The sequence below is a fragment of the Malurus melanocephalus genome, unplaced genomic scaffold (assembly GCF_030028575.1).
Source record: "Malurus melanocephalus ecotype Western Australia unplaced genomic scaffold, MMel_1.1 scaffold_174, whole genome shotgun sequence".
Lineage (NCBI taxonomy): Eukaryota > Metazoa > Chordata > Aves > Passeriformes > Maluridae > Malurus > Malurus melanocephalus.
The window spans coordinates 1,058,673-1,076,554 of NW_026623406.1; the positions used below are offsets into that span (position 1 = coordinate 1,058,673).

Here is a 17,882-nt window from a genome sequence, read left to right on the forward strand (position 1 = left end):
TAAACCTGAGGAAAACAAACCAGCAAAAAAGAGATAACGTAGCTTTAGGTTCCTGATGTGGTATTTTGGACCAAGAAATGCTTTACTTCCTAGATAAGAGAGCGAGAAGAGAATAATTTAAATTCTTCCTTTCCCTTGGGAATAATGCAGTGCAGTAATGTTAAAAGTGTATGTAATTGCTTTCTATTTTTGTAAAGCCTGTGGCAGCTACAAAACCTTAAAGTGAACACTGGGCAGCCTGGTTCCTACAGAATTCTTCATTGCATCAATGGTGCAGTGGGGATAAAAGGCAGTGGGAAGGAGTGATCTTCATTCCACAGCCCACAGCAGTGGGTTTCCCTGGAATGCATGAAGGAATCTTCAAAAACTGCCAAACCCACGAGAAAGTGGTGGGTTTGGGGTGTGTTTGCTGGGCTGCTGTTTGCATTGCCTGCTGCCCCAGTTACAGCAGGGGAACCCGAGCGAGCGCTGCCACCGCACAGCAAACTCTGCACCTCTGGAGTTCCCAGGGAATGAGCTGAGGCATCTCCTGGGGCTTTGTCCCTGACCTTCCCGAGTGTCAGAGCAGTGCACAGAGCAGGGGGTCACTGTATGGCCTGTGACAGATCTGTGGCAGCTCAGGATGGTCAAAGGTGCTTCAGCACACACAGTGTTGCCATTTTAACTGCTGGGAAATTGTGCTTTGTATTGGGATTAAGATTCACTGAAATAAAATGTTAATCTCCTACCTTTTTTCCATTCAATTCATTCAAGTAGTTAAAAGTGAATTTACTGAATACACTAAATATGGGAACCCTAAAATGAAAAATATTATGTGTATTTTACTTTTTAGCCAAATTAATGGACAATGTTAAAAGAGGCTTTTGAACACATAAGCATCTTTATTACTTATTCTGCACTTTTAAATAAATAACATATATAGTGTGCATATATGTATATATATGCAAAATGTCATAATAAGACAAGCAATACCCTTTTTCTTCCTGAGTCATTTTGAAGGATGGTTTTTATCCTTTTATCCATCCCAATGGATACAAAGCACAACCTAAACACAACAAATGTGTTCTGAAGCCTTTTCCAAATTCCTGTTCGTGGCTGGAAAAGAAATGATTGATGCAGATTGCTGTGAGGTTCCCATGAAAAACTTCTGAAGACACAGAGATGAATTTTACATAATTCTTCACTTTATTGCAGTGCAAACAGGTATTTTGTTGCTGTTATTACAGATTTGTCCTAGGTGTTATACTAGATTTTCCCATGAGATATCCTGGAGCAGATTGCAATGTAGAAGTACTGAATATGTACAAGAAATKGACATTTTAATTTATTTTTTTTAAGCTATTCTCTTGCAATCTGGAGTAATTCTGTTTTACCATTTGACATAATTAATTTTGCTGTGTTTTGGATTATTCAGTCACCTCCTGCTACAGTAGCTGGTAATTCTGATTCTCATGCACTGTAACCACAACAGTGCTAAGCAACACTTTTTACCCATATGCTKAAAACCTCTGACAAAAGTGACTCAGTTTCATAGCTGCCATCTTTCTTGATGGAAAACACAAAAAAAGTAAGGAAGTCTTATCCGACAGCAAATTAACTGCACACAGAGATGGTCTGTGACTTTGCCAAACTGCTTCGGAGTTTCTTTATTTTGCTGCCAGCAGTTTGTGCTCATCTCTGCTGCTCAGTGACACACAGGAACTGTGGTTTGCTTTTTCATCCTGGGGCAGGAGATGAAATCCCACCTAGGSACCATGACTCCTGGCTAAATATGAGTGTTTGTCCCCTGTGTCCTGCGAGGAGCCACAGCATCTCAGATTCCATGAGATGCTATTCAGTGCTGGAGGCTGAAGCAATATCCTGCAGAAATTTCCTTCCTTCCTAGGATTTTTCACACGGTGGTTTTATTCTGGCCAGAGCCAGAAGCTAATGCTGATCTCAAAGTAATATCACTGCAACAGTGTTCTCTATGCTTTTCTCTGGGAATTTGCCCAGTGCAAACTTCTACCACCCACAAAATATCTGGAGGCAAAAAAAAATCCTCAGATTGATTATATGCTGGGTAAAGAAATACCAACTTTTGTTCTGATCTGCCACATTCATCTAATTCCCTTCTGCACTCCCGATCTGGTCTACCAACCAGTGCATTAAATATATGATTTTAAGGGCTCAGATTAATTCAAGGTACAAAAAACAGAGTTTCTTACAAAGAATTTGGTTTTTTGCTTACACAGGTGTTTAGCACTGTTTCATTCTTGAAGGCAAATTTGGACTGAGATGAATGTTTTCCATTGGAAATGCAATTACTACATCTTAGAGGTGCTGGGGTCCAAGAATTCATTTCACTCAGTCATCTASTCTTCTAAATATAGGGTAATTGCACATTTCATTTGCTAAATGAAATAAGAGGAAAAAAAGAGAACAAATTAGAGAAATGTTACCTTCTGTAATTAGAGTGTTTCTGAGGATAAAATTGTTTTAAAGGTATAACATCATTAACAGATTTTTTTTTAATCCTTGTCTGCATCTTGGCACAGTCACAGGGCACATTTCCTATGTTTTGTACRTTTATTCAAAACAGAATTAGAATAACGCTGTTTTTCTTTTTTTTACAAATTACTGGCTTTGTAGGCTGTGTAGGTGTTTTTCAAAGGCACTCACCATGCTTACTTAAAAATAATCACATTTTGAGATAGCATATATATTATGCCCTTCCTACCAAGCTAYGGTGATGTTTTACAAGCTGCCATTCTACACATTTCCAGAGTGACATTTTGTTATTGCAGATCATTTTAGGAAACTTCCTGAGAAAGTAGAATGTCTACTCGTAAAAGTGGCTTTTCAACAAGAAGAGCAATTGGGCACCCTGGGACAGCAAAGACTAACAGGATTTGGCATTAGGAGAACTCTCCTATCACCTTTATCTTCAAAAGCACGCTGACAGCTTGCCTGGGCAGTAGTTCTGGGCAGCGTGACTTGGCTCTGTTGGTGTCTGTGGCTCCTGCAGTGCCAGGGCTGGCAGCAGGTGATATCTCCTCTCCTCACACCGCTCTTGCTGCTGATAATTTTTCAGTTCTTTGGTTGCGATGCTGYGCTGGTTCACATCAATAGCAGAAGTTGTTCCGGGGGGATTCAGTCACTGGAAGTGTTTGGATAGCTTGAAGGAAGAAGCAAGAGAGGCTATTCATCATTCAATAATGCTGAAAACGTGGTTGCTGTAGAAACCCCTTCCAGGTCTGGCGAATGCCAGGCGTCAGCTTGTGCCCGCTGCAGCGCCGCGGATCAGCCCGGAGCTCCCCCGCACAGGAAGCCTGGGGGCCGCGTGTCTTTTTCTGGAGACACCGGGGCTTTCCTGGCCATCTGCCTGCGCTGGGGGTAGCCCTGCTGTCGCCGTTCCCCTCTGCCAGGCTGCGGCACAGGCACGGTCACATCCCCGGGGAGCGCATCCTGCGCCGGGCACACTCTGCGTGCCCATGGCTCATCCAGCCTGCAGCACAGAGCCTCTGGAACCTTGGAGAACAGCTGAGGGATACAGTGTCCTCAGCGTGTTCTAGCGTGGGCTGAACACTTGTAGGGTTTCACACTTGTTCCACCCAGGGTCTACTTGCTCTTTCACCGAAAGAGCAGCTTTAAACAGCCAGCGCATCCAGGCTGTGCTCAGCTGCAGCTCTGAGCTCCATCGCAGGTCCATGGCAGGGATGTCCTCAGCCATTGCGAAGTGTGAAGGTGAGCAGGAGGCGCAGGGTTTGATCACAAAGGGGCTGAGTCACATTTAATCAAGCTCTATTCATTTGTGCAGCAGAGGTGCCTTTCAGATGCTTCAGCCGCAAAGTGCTTTACTCAGTTGCCTCTGACAGGGACCTTTAAACGCTCGCTGCCGCGGATTTCAGTCCACTTAGAGCCCATTTCACAGGCGTGGTGCGCACTGGCTCAAATGAGTGGCTTATCTCCCCAGAGCTGAGCTCTGGCTGTGTGGGTTTGGTGAGTACTTAGCACTTCATCTGCGGGTTCCCCGCTGGTAAAACGAATTAATGTGTCCCTCTCGTTCCACTGTGCTCTTTGTGAAAGGTTCCTGGGCTTCTCTGGGACATTTTGTAATAATTTACTCTGGTTCAGTTAATCTCAGGTTTCTGCATGAAGGTATCCTGGGTCTCTCTTGGCTGGTAATTTGTTTCAAACTGTGGTTTCTGAGACTAATGTTTCATCTTTTCTATTTGAGATCAGTAGGATGGAGCCGCACCATTCTTAATAAAACATTGATTCTGCAGAGTGATGATTCTGATCCTTGGGGTAAACGTCAAGATTGCTTTAGATATTCACGTTCTGCATGAAGACACAAGAATATCTCATTATTCAACTATTATGAATTCTCTCATGTGTTTGGCTGCTATAGATACTCTTGATTTGTTTTGATAAGAAGCCCAGAGCTTGGCAGGACGTGTTATTGATCTCACACATTTCATTGTGGACATTGACATGGGGGTAGCACTCACAAATCAATTTTCCCTGAGCTTTGCTTTAAATACCAGTGGCCCTGGAGGGTCTTTCTGGGTCACTCTCAGTCTCAAGTTGTACTTCAGCACTGAGTAAACACTTTAATAAGTGCAGGCACCCAAATGAGCTGCCAGCTGCTGGCAGATGTAGCTATCTGGTCTGTTCTGTTTGCTAAMATAATTCCTGTAAAAAATAACACTCTGCTTTACCTTCAAAACAATTCTCGAATTTCAGCCACTCCATCCCAGCTGCTCTGTAAGAAGGCGAGTATTCCTTTGATATCAAGGCACGCTGCCTGAAGAGAAAAGGTGAAGTAGTGTCATTTAGCTGTGTRTTAGACTGGGCAGAAAAACTGTCTGCAGCCTTTCTCCTCAGCACACAGAAACTGAGACGGGCATATCGAGGGAGCTTTAGAAAAAAACGAGCAAATCAAGGGAGCTTTAGAAAGGATCTAAGTGAGGTTAATGCCACAAAGCCTTTGCAATCCATGAAAACAATGTGATGAGCAAGTTATAAAGGAATGTAATCTCTGATTTTGTAAAGATATGGAAGAAAGGTTAAGAGTGGGGAACAGAGGTAAAATGGTCTCTTGGAGGTGTTGCCCACACCACACTGGTCACAGAAATCAGATGTGGGAAGTGGCTGTGGGTTTATGGAGTGTCCAGAGCCAGGAACTGCCCWCAGAGAGGTCCCCTGAGAGGTTTCTTGTCCACTCCTCGTGCACGTGCCCCTTACTGGTGTCACAGAGCTAAAAATACCCCAATGGTTTCTCAGAAATGGTGGCCTAGCTCCCCAAATTATTTCCTTTTCTTTTTTTCCTTTCATTTCTTTTCTCTCTATGTTTCAGATTATGCTTGGCCTTTGCCTAAACAGTTGTGCCCTATATGGATTTCCCTAGATGTGCTCTTTTCAACTGCATCTATTATGCATCTCTGTGCCATCTCTCTTGATCGGTACGTAGCAATTCGCAATCCCATTGAGCACAGCCGCTTCAATTCCCGCACCAAGGCCATTATGAAAATTGCTGCAGTTTGGACCATATCCATAGGTAAGCAACGTGGCTCACGATCTTGACTGTGTCTGAATGAATAATAGTGTTACTCCAATTTTCATTTAGGATTTTTTTTAATTTTTTTTTTGAAGAGGAGTTGAATTTGAATTAATTTACCTGGCCTGCATGCCTGAAAGGAATTACTGATTACYGGGAAATGGGAGCCTTTGGTTTTTCAGAGCTTCTCCGAGGTGAAGCGCTGCTGTGTCCACAAATGGTGCCCTAAAGTGCAGTGTAAACAAACAGAAAACAGCATCAGCAAGGATGGGGAAGGGAAACCCAACCAGCACAGGTGGACTGAGGTTAAACTCTCTCCAGCCCTGGAAATGTTTGGGTGCAGCAGCTCAGGGTGGGAGGCAGGCTCTCAGTGAGATGTTTGCTGCTACTGCTCCCTTTACAGCCTCTGTGTCACAGCTGGGCTGCTGCTCCTACTGAGAGCTTTGGAGTCACAGGAAATGAGGAGGAGACATAAAACAAGTGTTAGAACTAGTATTACTTTGATAAAACACAATAAACAAAGCAGCAGTGAAATAAGGAAGAAAATGCAAAATGGTAACTGTAATATTTACAGTGAGTGACTGTAATATTGGGAGTTATGTGAAGAAAAACAGGGTGGTTTTTTTTTTGTGGAACTCTTTCCATGTGCTTTAGAAAAGAGACTTTTGAGGCAGGGGCAGAATTGTATGACCACTTCCGTCTGCTGTGTTGCCTCTCATGCTTGATTAAAATGTAGTCTTACAGATATTTAACATTTAATTTCTATTTTATAAAGCATTTTTGCTTTCAGTGCTGTACTGCAAAGAAAAGCATGTTCCAGGTATTTGAATTTCTCTTGAGTTTTTGCCTACTTTAGAAGTGGAATATGATTCTAGATCTCTGAATGCTACAGATTTTGAAGAAGCTTGCCTTGGAAAAAGGCTGTGGAAAAAAAAATAAAACCAAAAAAAATGTAGGGGAAATACCTTCTCTACTCACAAAACAAGAATGTCTATTAGAATCAAATTTTCATGTGTCACAGGCCTGCTACATTTCCCCTAGGTAATACAATCCACAGTGAAATTTGATTTGGTTTAATAAATTAATTTAATTTTTTTTTAAATTACTGTTATTTTAAACTCTCTGTGCTCTCTCTCTGGCATGGGAAAGAGAGCTGAATTCGGTACATATGCAGTCACATGAGAACAGCTCCATGTGGGCTCGATTTGCACAGGCAGCTCAGATCAGCACAGAATTTGTGCTCTCCTTGCCGTGGAATGCAGAGGGAGCAATGGACAGACACCCCCAGCAGAGATGTATAAATCACAGTTCAAAACCTGGGCAATGAGACTGTTCTGCTTCCATTTTGGGGCTCACTTGTGGATCTCTGCCTGTGCTCCCTGAGATGATGCAGACATACCCTTAGCAAGTTTGGGCAGTGCTGAAGGGTGGTGCCTGCACAGTTCCTGGAGCACCAAACYGTGCTTTGGGCTCWGSTCCGAGGGATGGAGTGAGTGCTTCRTGCATGGCTCACTGGTCAAGCAGATTGGAAAGAAAAGCTGATCCCTGACCAGACAGGGGTAAAGACAGATCTAACTCTCCCTGGAGCTGTTTGGTGGGGTTGGGCTCATGRTGGAAAACAGGCACATTGTGACCTCTCCTGTACCCCAGGGACAAAGGGACCTGGGCAGAAGGGGCGAGGTGACTCTGCTGCAGTTCAGTGCAAACACCTCAGCCCCTCCCTTCCTCAGGAGCTGTTGAGCCACTCTGCATTTATGATCAGATATTAAAGATGTGGATAACAAAGCTTAAAAGACACAGTTTGGAAAGGAGATGGAATGGCACTTTCCTTTTGCACAGGGTGTGTCAGGACTCCACAAGGCAGTGGGTGTTGCAGTTATTGCCCAGCTCTCACAGCATTTAGGGAGCAGCTGGGAGCTGTTTGTCCATGGGATGTGGGAGCTGCCCTGGGCAGCACTTTGTCCCCAGGCTGGAGGGGACACGTGGAGCTGCTGTGCCTGTCTGTGTGCCCTCCTGGGTTGGGATCACAGCTGGGAGGGTGCACAGCAACTCTGGGCTTTATTTAGGTTTTGTTCCTTCTCTTGGATGCAGCTACAGCTGGCCCAGGAGAGGCTTTGTTTGTGCCCCTCTGTTTAAAGATGCAGGCAGAATCAATATCCTCTGGAGAATCTGTTCAGGGCACTGAAATGCTGCTGGATTTCCACCCTCACAGTGCATGTGATAGGGCTTACCCCTTTACATGGGCTTTCTCCAGAAGGTTGAATTAAATGGAGAAAGAAAAGTACTCTTGGTATGTACCTAGCTTATTTTAGTGTTATTATTTTTGTTTCATAAATGAATTTAGAAATGTAGCAGACACAGGAATAAACTGAATGGAATGGAAGAGAACTCACTCCAAGTTTGTTCTTGCTGTTTTCTGGCTCTCAGCTACCTGGTGAAATCCTGTGCTAATTTCAAAAGGATGAATCTGGTTAAATAAATTCATCCTCACTTTGGTGTCAAATATCACAGAAGAATTTGTGCATTTCTGTTTGTGATAAAGTATCAAGTTCAAAGCAGCACTGAAGTACGGGCTGGTCAGTTTGCATTTCCGAAATCCTGCTTCAGCTGAAGAAACTTTTAAATGAATTCCATGGAAAGAACCCTGAATACAGTTTCTGCATCAGAATTCAAAATATGAAGTAAAAAGCATGCAATTTATCTTAATTAAATAACTTTTRCATTCCATTTTTCTGAAATATTAATGCTGACAGCAAAATATAAAAGAGGTTCTTTACTCTTTGAGCTACAAATTTGTCAAGTTGCACAAACCTGAACTTATGATTCAATTTTTAAATAGGAGAACACTACAGAGTCCTCCTGTCTCTTGACAATTTCTTTGTGATCTTTTCCAAACTYCTCTTTGTTCCAGACTCAGTACATCACAGCCCGTTGTCCTGTGCTYTGGCAAATGTAACTTGAGCAAGACTTCTGTGTTTTCAGTTGGAGAAAAAGGGGCTGCTGTGAAGGGCTGGGCTTGTAAAAATGAGTTTTGTGATAGACAGCACTGTACAGAGGTTGGAAATAAAAATGTAAGCCACAGAAATAGAATTGAAAAGGAAAATCAATTTTAGGTGAGAGCCTGCGGGYAGGATCTTGGTATTGTTTCAAGATTTCAGACTTTGTTTAGTTTCAGAGTTTTCAGGAGTGGACTTGGCCATCTCAGCAGAATCCTCTGCCCTGGGACACGAGGAGAGGTCCCCATGCAGGGCTCAGCAGGAGGGGTCACCAAAACTCAAACCCTGAGTGCACACGAGTCATACAGAGRGAGTGACACCTGGGATATATTGAAATAAACACAATATCCCTTTGCACAGCTGAATGAAAGAAATTCATTGATGTGGAGGCACGCACACGTTGCTTCTGATTTGGAAATAGCTGAAATATTTTGATTCTGAAGCTCCTGGCAACCCAAATATAATGCCCAGAAGGGCTTTTCCTCTGCTTCCCAGAACGTTCAAGGTTTGGTCATTTACTATAGAGTGCTGAAATTACACATGCTACCAATTTTCCAGCTCACAGTTTTACATCCTCWGTAGCAGTGTAAATTCAATTTAGTTTATCAGTGACTGAGCTAAGGCCATCCTTTAAATTTTGCTGTATCAGTGCCATAGGCAGATGCCACAAACTCTGTGTTTGTATTTGTTTGTTGGAAAACATTTTCATTCTTTCTCTGACTCAGTAATGCAATTATCATTTTGATTTCAGGTAGTACCTGAGGTTTGTGCATATGATAAGCCATTCAGGTTTAAAATTGAATTTTAAATCCCCATCTTAGTTTCATAGTACTTCATTGTTTTATTGAGGAGATCTATTTATAGAAATATGAAAGAGTATGAAAAGAATAAATGTGTGCTGCAAGGATCAGTAAACACTCATCTCAGATGAAGTGAATTTGTGTCTAACAGCTTTTTGTTTCTGCCCTGAGTGTTTGTCTCTCACAGGAGCTTGCAAGCTGTTCTAATGATGTCCTCCAAGAGCCTCCAGGTRCCAGTTAAGCCTTCCCCTATCTCACTGGAGGTAATCCTCCGTCTGAGGAACGTTCTAGAGGAGCTGTGGTCTCCCAGGGCAGAGGGATAGGCTGAGGGCAGGCTGTGTATGGAGACAAAGGGGGCTGGAATAGCTCTCCWAGGCACCCTCAGGGCACAGTTTCAGAGCACATTCAGGGGTCTGGTTTGCATTTCTGCCCATCAGGGTGACTCTGGGTCTGGGACTTCCTCAGTGAGGCATTTCCATGGCTCCTGTGCTGGTGAGATGTGTTTGAGCACCCTTTGCTCTGTGCTGGGCTTTRCTTCCTCCCGAGAGATTTTTCTGTGAGATAAAACCAAAACCCCAGGGATTTCTTTGCAGGCTTCAGGTTAGCACACAAGCCTTTGAACATGTTTTATGGGAAGAAAGGGCAAAAACACTGCTAATGAAGGAGACAGCACATGGAAGGTCAAAATGTGTAATTGGGATTTTGCTCAGACCTTTCCCACCAAGCAGGCTGGCTCTGTGGCTCATCCCTTGGAGACAAGGAAGCAGTGCTGAGACAACTGTTACTGGCAAAGCAAGGGGCAGACAGGCACCCTCCACCTCCTGGAAAAGCACCCAGATTSCTGACTACAAGCACTGCTTTGGTACAAGGGCAGTAACAATGTACATTGCTGAGAAAAATGGTTTCATGCCAGTAAAGCCTAGGGGAGGGTAGAATTAATTTCTCTCCAGATCTGGGAGAAAATGGTTTTAATTTTAATTTTTTATTTGTATTTTATTTTTTTTCCTTTTTATATTTGACATTGAATGTCTGACAGTGYATGTTTGACTAAAATCCTTCTCTCATGAGCGTGGGGGTGGTGGTTGATTGGCCTCTAGGCAGAGGTGCTGTGGTGGTGGTGATGCTGATAACTTTGGTTTGCTTCAGTTTTGAGAGCAGAGGTGGCATCAGCATTGCAAACTGGGCTGCAAGTTGCTTCTGGTGGAGCGGTAGAGTTGGCTTCTGCTCATGAAACCTTTTCAGACCAGTCATCTGGTCATAGGTGGGACAGAAATCCTTGCTTTATGACCTAGAGCAAAACACCAAAGTTTGCTGTTTGAGCTGCCTACAGAGTTATTTTCTCTAAATACACTTTTTTGATTGTTTGTTCCATGATTCCCAAGAGGATCATTGATCTCTCTAGAGAAGAATTATCAAGATGAGTGCCACATCAGCTGATAATAAGCTGAATTCATGGCAAGGAAACTACCTTGGGATTTCAGGTGATTTCAGGCTGTTTGGATTGGTTGGATCTTGCCTTTAGACATCARTGAGAGGTTTTGCCTGAGGCAGCAGCAGATGGTGCCAGCCTGTGAAGCRTTTTGCACAGAAATTAGATTGACCATCCCTCCCCATCTGTTCCCAAGGGAGATGCTGATATTTCCTGTCTGAGATTCTGCCCCTGAGCAACAGCCCAGCCCTGGATGCAGGAATGGTGAGCAGGAGCCCCTTCAAATCATCACCTTCCTTCAAATGCACAGCTGGAAACTCTGGGCAAACCAAGAGAAGTAATTGAGCAAAACAGAAGAGCAGGCGGGAAAATAATTTATTTCTTCTGTCTTCTACTGTGGTTTGCTGGTTTTCCATCTGGGCTCAGGCTGCTCAGGCTCTCCCAAGGTTTGAGGAAAGGTCAGCAGCTCGTTCAGGCACAGTCAGTAATGACTTTCATCTGTTTGCAGTTGTGCTTGCTGAGGGCAGGGAGATCCTTCAAAGTTCAGCCCCTTTTATCTTTAAACCAACACAAGGCTGGCACAGTTGTTTTCTTGGAGTGGTTTGATAAAACCAGACCCAATCCAGCCCCGCAGGTGCATTGCTACAATATTAGTACATGAAAGGCACTGCAGCTAGTCTGCTGAAATATGGGGACAATATGGAATTTTAGTGATTCTGAACATTTCACCACAAGCTCACATTCTTCAATTTTCCRCTGAAGAGCTTTGCTTCCTGAACCCAGTGCCTTTTCTTGCTTSTCACCATCTGAATTAGAGAAATGTGCAGGCACTTTGTGAGGTATTTCAGTTAAGAAACCAAACAGATTTATTTTCGTTTCAGTATGAGGTTTATTTTTGTTTATAATTATTTAAATRTGAGGTTAAAGATATGGATTTGAACATGCAGTGCTCAGCAGTGTTCTTGATTTTGCAGTGCTGTATTTGTGGTAGCCACAGACTTGTTTGGCACTCAGCTTTCTCTTTGCTTTTTCCTTTTCCATTGTCTATAAATGTCAGGAGGGTGGCAGTGAGGTCCAAAGGCACCTGCATCAGCAGAGCTCTTGCCATGGACACAGCAGACCTTGAATTCAGTGTTGATACCAAGAGAGGCTGTCCCTGGCCTTTCCAAGCTCCTGTATCTGCAGCAAAATGTGACCCCTTTTGTATTAATCTCTGAGAATTCCACAGGTGGAATAACAGATTAAACCCATACGCATGTTTGTGTTTCCTTCCGTTGGGTGGCTGTCCTTGGAGAAAGTATCTCTTGYAGAAGAATGGAAATTACTCCCCTTTTCAATGGAAATAACCATCAAAGGCACAGCTATTCAGTAACCTCTATAATCTCCATCAGTCTCATGGGCTTTCACCGAAGAAAACAACGCAGTAAACACAAAAACTATATTGTTTTTCATTTAAGTCTAAATATCTGTGAATGTCAACTTGGACTTTTTAGCCAACTTTTCCTCTAGTAACCGTTTTATAAACCTGTATTTGTAGTCATTTGGRTTTTGTTTCATGAATTGAGAATCTKTGAGGAGCATCTGTTCCTCYGTGTCCGCAGCATCACCTCAGCCCCATTTGCTGAACATTTCTGTTGGCTTCAGGACAGCTTTAAAGCTGACAAGCAGCAGCCAGGACARCACTTGTAATTGGATTTGTAATCCTGAGGATCTCTCTGTGTGTGGCTTCCTGCTGTTCCCTCAAACAAAAGCTAAAGGAAGGTAGAGGAGGAAAAAAAAAATCACATTTAGCTTCTCTGGCCTGATAAAAAGGGATGTCCTGCTCAGCTGCTGYCTGTGCCCAGAGCTCCCAGTGTTGAGTTGAGCAGGGTTCATGGTTTACTGGCTGGGACTGGCTGTCTGTCTCTTCTTGCTGGGGCAAAACCAGCTGCCCCAGGCACTGCTCAGACTTCAAGCTAGAGGATGAGGTTTGCTCTGAGGAGCACTGTGAAATGCAAGAAGCTTGTAAAACTTTTGCCTTGCAAGTTTTTGGAGCAGCGCTGCCTCTTTTGGGGAATTCGCTGTCACCATAGTCAGAAAGGGTTATTTGACACAACTGGAAAATGCCTCTGAGGCTGGAGAATTCAGCTCTCTGAGTCAGCCTGATGTTTGTTGATGAAGAGTGTGTCAGGCAGATGCTCTCGAAATGCTGTGCACTGGGGTTCCCCCTGACAGAAGGGGGACAGCAGTCAGCTCAGAGCCTCCTGCCTGGTGTGAGACTCACCCTGCTCACACTGCTGTGGGGAGTTTGGTTCTCTCTGACCACTGACCTTGGTTCTTCAGTTATGGACTGTTAAAAGTGCATTGTCAGTGCTGTGGGTTGCTTGAGTGGAGCTGAATGCCTTATCCCTACTTGTTCAAACAGCAGAACTCAAGTCAGGCAATGTTCATCTGTGTTCATCTGTGTAAATCCATGTAAATTCATGTCCATCCATGTCCAGGAGCCTTGGGAATGCTATAGGGTGACCGAGGTACCCCTGCTGAAACAAGACCAGGCTGTGAGCTGTGTGGCAGGCAGGTGTTTGTGCATTTGGGGTAGTGGCAGCAGCAATTTTGCAGTAATCCCCCATGAAGGAAACCTCTCTGAGATGTCTGAGACCTTCCACACTGCTCACTGTGAGCCAGTCCCTGCTGCCCAAGGTTTGYACAGAATTGGTTCCCTTTCAGAGTCAATTGTGCAGTGGATTGGTGATAAATGATATATTAAAGAAGGGGTTTCAAAGGAGAGGTGTGAGGTGAAGGAAGGCATTTGAGACGAGGGCAGTGCTGCCCCTTCAGCAGCGCTGAATCCGGCTGAGAGCTGAATCAAAGTGTGCTGGCAGCTTATCTGAGAGCATCTTTCTTCCTACTGCTGCTAATGATGGGATTTTCCTGGACTGGAGGAAAGTGGAAATAAAGACTCAGTGCTCCCTTTCTTCTATGCTTTCTCAGTTTGAAATCCCACTTTGTTATGTGAGAGGTGAGGGAAGGTTTTCCATCAGAGCAGCTTCCCCTCATTTCCCATCGTTAATGCTGAGCTGTCTGTGCTCATGCAGAGTTTTAGGCTGCCATCAATGCTCTTGATTTGTATATCCATCGTATCCCAGAACTAGGTTATTCTTCATACTTTATGTGCGCCACATAAATGTCAGATTATGTGTGAAGATATCCCAAAACCTCATCTCATTTCCCTTGGCTAAAGCAAGAACACCAGCTTAAATCATGACTACTTCATGAATGAACTTYCATTCATTTTGGGGTTTTATTTCAAATGAGAGGTGTTACAGAGGGCACTAAAGCATAAAATTATGCATGTAAATATAATCCCAGTGTAATGCCATAGATCTAATTCAGGTTTTTTTTTTCTTTGTGTAAAGAGTGCTCAGTTTAACTTCCRCCATTTCCCAAATGTGTGTGCTTTGATGGAGCCAAGGCATTAGGATGGTGTCTTTAATGATGGATTTAGGGGATGAAGGTTATTGCAATCACAGGGAATTGGCAGAAGCAAGATCACAGGTGACTTATCAGAAAGGAGGCCCCTGCCTTGCCAAGGGTGAACTGATGAGCTTTGGCACGTAGAGGAAAAGAAGGGAAAATCCTGGAACCAATACTTGAGCTYGGAAAACACATGCTACAGTCACAGAAGACATCTATAATTATTAATTTTCAGAAGAAATTCCTTCACTTGTTTACTGCCAAATGTTAATTTTCTGGTAATGACAAATTGCAGATGAATTCTCCAGAATCCTGGAAAACACTTAGMTGGAGTGGGAAAAATGCCCTGGTTAATCTCTTTCGCATGTCATTCTCCCTCTTTAGAAATTCAGAGTCCCACAGGATTAGCTCTGTGACCTGTGATGTTCACAGCAASTCCAGAAAAGCAATCCAGGCACTCGGTGCTGGTTATTTCTTGGGTGAAGGAGCTAAAGGAGGGCATGGCCAGCCATGCCCAGATACGTCTGAGGAGTGGTGCTCCATGACAGCCAGGTGACCAGAGAGGAGCACAGAATTCATTCTGTTGCTGTCTAACTGCTCAGATGTCCAGGTTTTAATTTTTGTTTCTTTAAAAGGGCAGAAAGGAACTTGAAAATAAATGAATAAAGGTAATCCAAGACATAGAATGAGTTTGGCATGAGGAGAGAGTGTGAATAGAGCCGCATTCTTCAACTCCAAAAAAAAATGTCAGCCAGGAGAGATGATAACAGGTCCATAAAATCACTAAGAAGGTGGAAAAGGTGACCAGATAGTGATTATTCACTGTTTCTCACAGTAGAGGAACTAAGTGGAGTCAAAGGAAATTATCAGGCAGCAAATTTAAATGAGCAAGAAACACTTTGTTCAGATGACAAACACGGTGAGGAACAGAACTCCACTGAGTATTGTGGAGTTAGAAATGAGATAGAGGATTCATGGAGGATAAGTCCCTCAAAGGTTATTTTAAAAACAAGATCTGGATGCAAATTCTTGCTTTGGAATTTTCTAAGATATGATGCTTACAGCTGCCCTATTTTGTGCCACAGCCCTAAATTTCTGGTTCCTGCCAAAGACACAGAACAGATGAACCCACAATGCTCTGACTGAGTCTGGCTCACCTTGGGTTTTCTGTGTTCTCCTGTACACACAGGTTGTGCTATTCCAAAACATGTTGCTTTAGGAAGGTTTTGTTTCTGTCCTGGTGTGGGACTGAGCTTCACAGATCAAGGGATGAAGTTTGGATCTACATGTGAAAAATATTTGTGACATCTTGCAGAGACCACCGTCTGTGTGCACTGAGATTGTCCCCAAGGACCCAGAGAGCCAGAACTTTGTGTCTGTGATGCCAWGGCAAAAGTGGCCATTTTTCTATCAAGATTATTTTAATTACTGTAAGAAACTTGCTTTTAAATCTTCAGAGCTGTAATTATTTCATAGTTTGAAAATTTTTCTCTTTAAAATTTGCTCCGTATCTACCCTATATCAGTGATTTCAAAACCCTCCCAAGCTGCCAGGCTAAGGGTGGTCAGCTGGAGCACAGCAGAGTGGTGACTGCCTTTTCTACACCCACAAATTGCATTTGATGCTAGAAAAACTGGAGTTACACTGCATTCTCTGAGTCAGCTGTGGAGCACAGCAAAGCTGCCCTATTCCTGCAGGAGCCATGCTCCTAGGGGTGTTTAAACACTCCAAGAGTGTTTAATGTTTTCATTTCACCTGGAAGCTGTCCCTTCTGTTCCAAACAGCTTCAGGCAGTGGGCTGGATGCATGCAGGACCTGCATCACCTCTGCTGCCTCTCTGGACCCTGKCTGTCCAGGTAACAGTCTCCTCTTTGGTTTCATTTCTCCAGGGATATCTATGCCTATTCCAGTCATCGGTTTGCAGGATGACTCCAGGGTGTTTGTAAACGGGACCTGCGTCCTTAACGACGAGAACTTCGTYCTCATCGGATCCTTCATGGCTTTCTTCATCCCCCTCATCATCATGGTGATCACGTACTGCCTGACTGTGCAGGTGCTGCAGAGACAGGCCACGGTGTTCATGTGCGGGGAGGTGCCCAAGCAGAGGAGGAGCAGCGTCAACTGCCTCAAGAAGGAGAACAACACAGAGAACATTTCCATGCTCCACAATCACGAGGGGGCATCCCACTTGAACTCCCCCGTGAACAAGGAGGCCGTGCTTTTCCGCAAGGGGACCATGCAGTCCATCAACAACGAGCGCAGAGCCTCCAAGGTCCTGGGCATCGTCTTCTTTTTGTTCCTCATCATGTGGTGCCCGTTTTTCATCACCAACGTCATGTCTGTCCTTTGCAAGGAAGCCTGCGACAAGGACCTGCTGAGCGAGCTCCTGGACGTGTTTGTTTGGGTGGGGTACGTGTGCTCCGGGGTGAACCCCCTGGTGTACACCCTCTTCAACAAAACCTACCGCAGGGCTTTCTCCAATTACATCCGCTGCCAGTACCGGCCCAGTAAAAAATCAGCGCTGCGGCAGAATCAGTGTCTGAACGTGGCTTCAACAGCTTTATATGGGAAAGATCTGACTTTAACTAGTTATCGAAACGGAAATGAGTTCAATAGCATGGAACTCGATGAAGCTGAGGAGGGCCTTGAAATGCAACCAGGGACTTCAGAGCTCTCCATAAACAGCTGTAATGTTGTAAGTGAAAGAGTGAGCTGTGTGTAAAAGGACTCACACGGACCTTTGCTACAGTGTATCTGTAGCCGAAATATATCGTGTACAAATGTAAGTGTCGGKCAAAGGACAATGTAAATATTGCATTCTGAACAAAGTTTTTTTTTTTAAAGAGAAAAAAGAATTGTCTTTCCAGTCCAGTATTTAAAATAATATATATTAATATACTGCAGTGAAGTTTAAGGTTCTATATTTACTGTTAATACTAGATCAGAACTATTAGTTACTTTGCATATGTCATGGACAAAATGTTTGAATTCTTCTTCCAGTGCATGAACAAAAATGCTGAATATTTATCTCAGGTGGAATTTGCTGGAGTCCAGAATGGCACGTTAATAGTTATATATCAAATACATGCTATTAGACTTGGTCAGTATAACTTTCTTTTTCAAGTTGACAGTAAATATATACTTTAAATCCTCACCCCTATTTGTGCCGTGTAAAGACTTTACAGAAACCTGGCAGAGACATCACCAAAGTGCAGTGGCTGTGCAGGCACCTGGCCAGACATGTCCTGTTGTGTGTAGAGGGGTCAATCCTGCACTTCAAGGGACCTTTGTTAGATTCTGGCTCCCTCTCCAAATTGCTGTTTTCTTTCCGTCCCTCAGGAGGCTCTGGCTCCCCTAAGGAAGGCAGGGAATGCAGCTCCAGTGTGGTTTTGCACTCCTGGCTGGGGTCACTTTCAGCCTTGGTGAAGAAGCGTGAGACAGAGAGATGTCCAGTTATCTGTTTCAAACAATCAGTAAATTGGGAGGACTTAGGTTCATTAACAGCCCTCCTTTGGTCCTGCAGACACCCAGCAGCTCTGGGATGGAGCGGGGTGTGCTCAGCATGGCCAGCACTGCCTTCACAGACTGCTGGAGGACCAGGGGCTTTGGCTTTGGCTGAAGAATACCTGTCTGGCTTTGGAGGAGCCAAAACCTCTGGTCTT

The 17,882-nt window shown here is 43.9% G+C and overlaps 1 protein-coding gene across 1 annotated transcript in view; it reads left to right on the plus strand.

Moving 5' to 3' along the window:
* HTR2C (5-hydroxytryptamine receptor 2C) overlaps window positions 1-17,627 on the plus strand; it is a 200,541-nt gene extending 182,914 nt beyond the window's left edge. The window contains exons 4-5 of the mRNA XM_057372635.1: window positions 5,342-5,542; window positions 16,110-17,627. Coding sequence (XP_057228618.1) covers window positions 5,342-5,542; window positions 16,110-16,942 — 1,034 coding nt within the window. The 3' untranslated portion in view covers window positions 16,943-17,627. The remainder of the gene's footprint in view (window positions 1-5,341; window positions 5,543-16,109) is intronic.
* The last annotated feature ends 255 nt before the right edge of the window (window positions 17,628-17,882 follow it).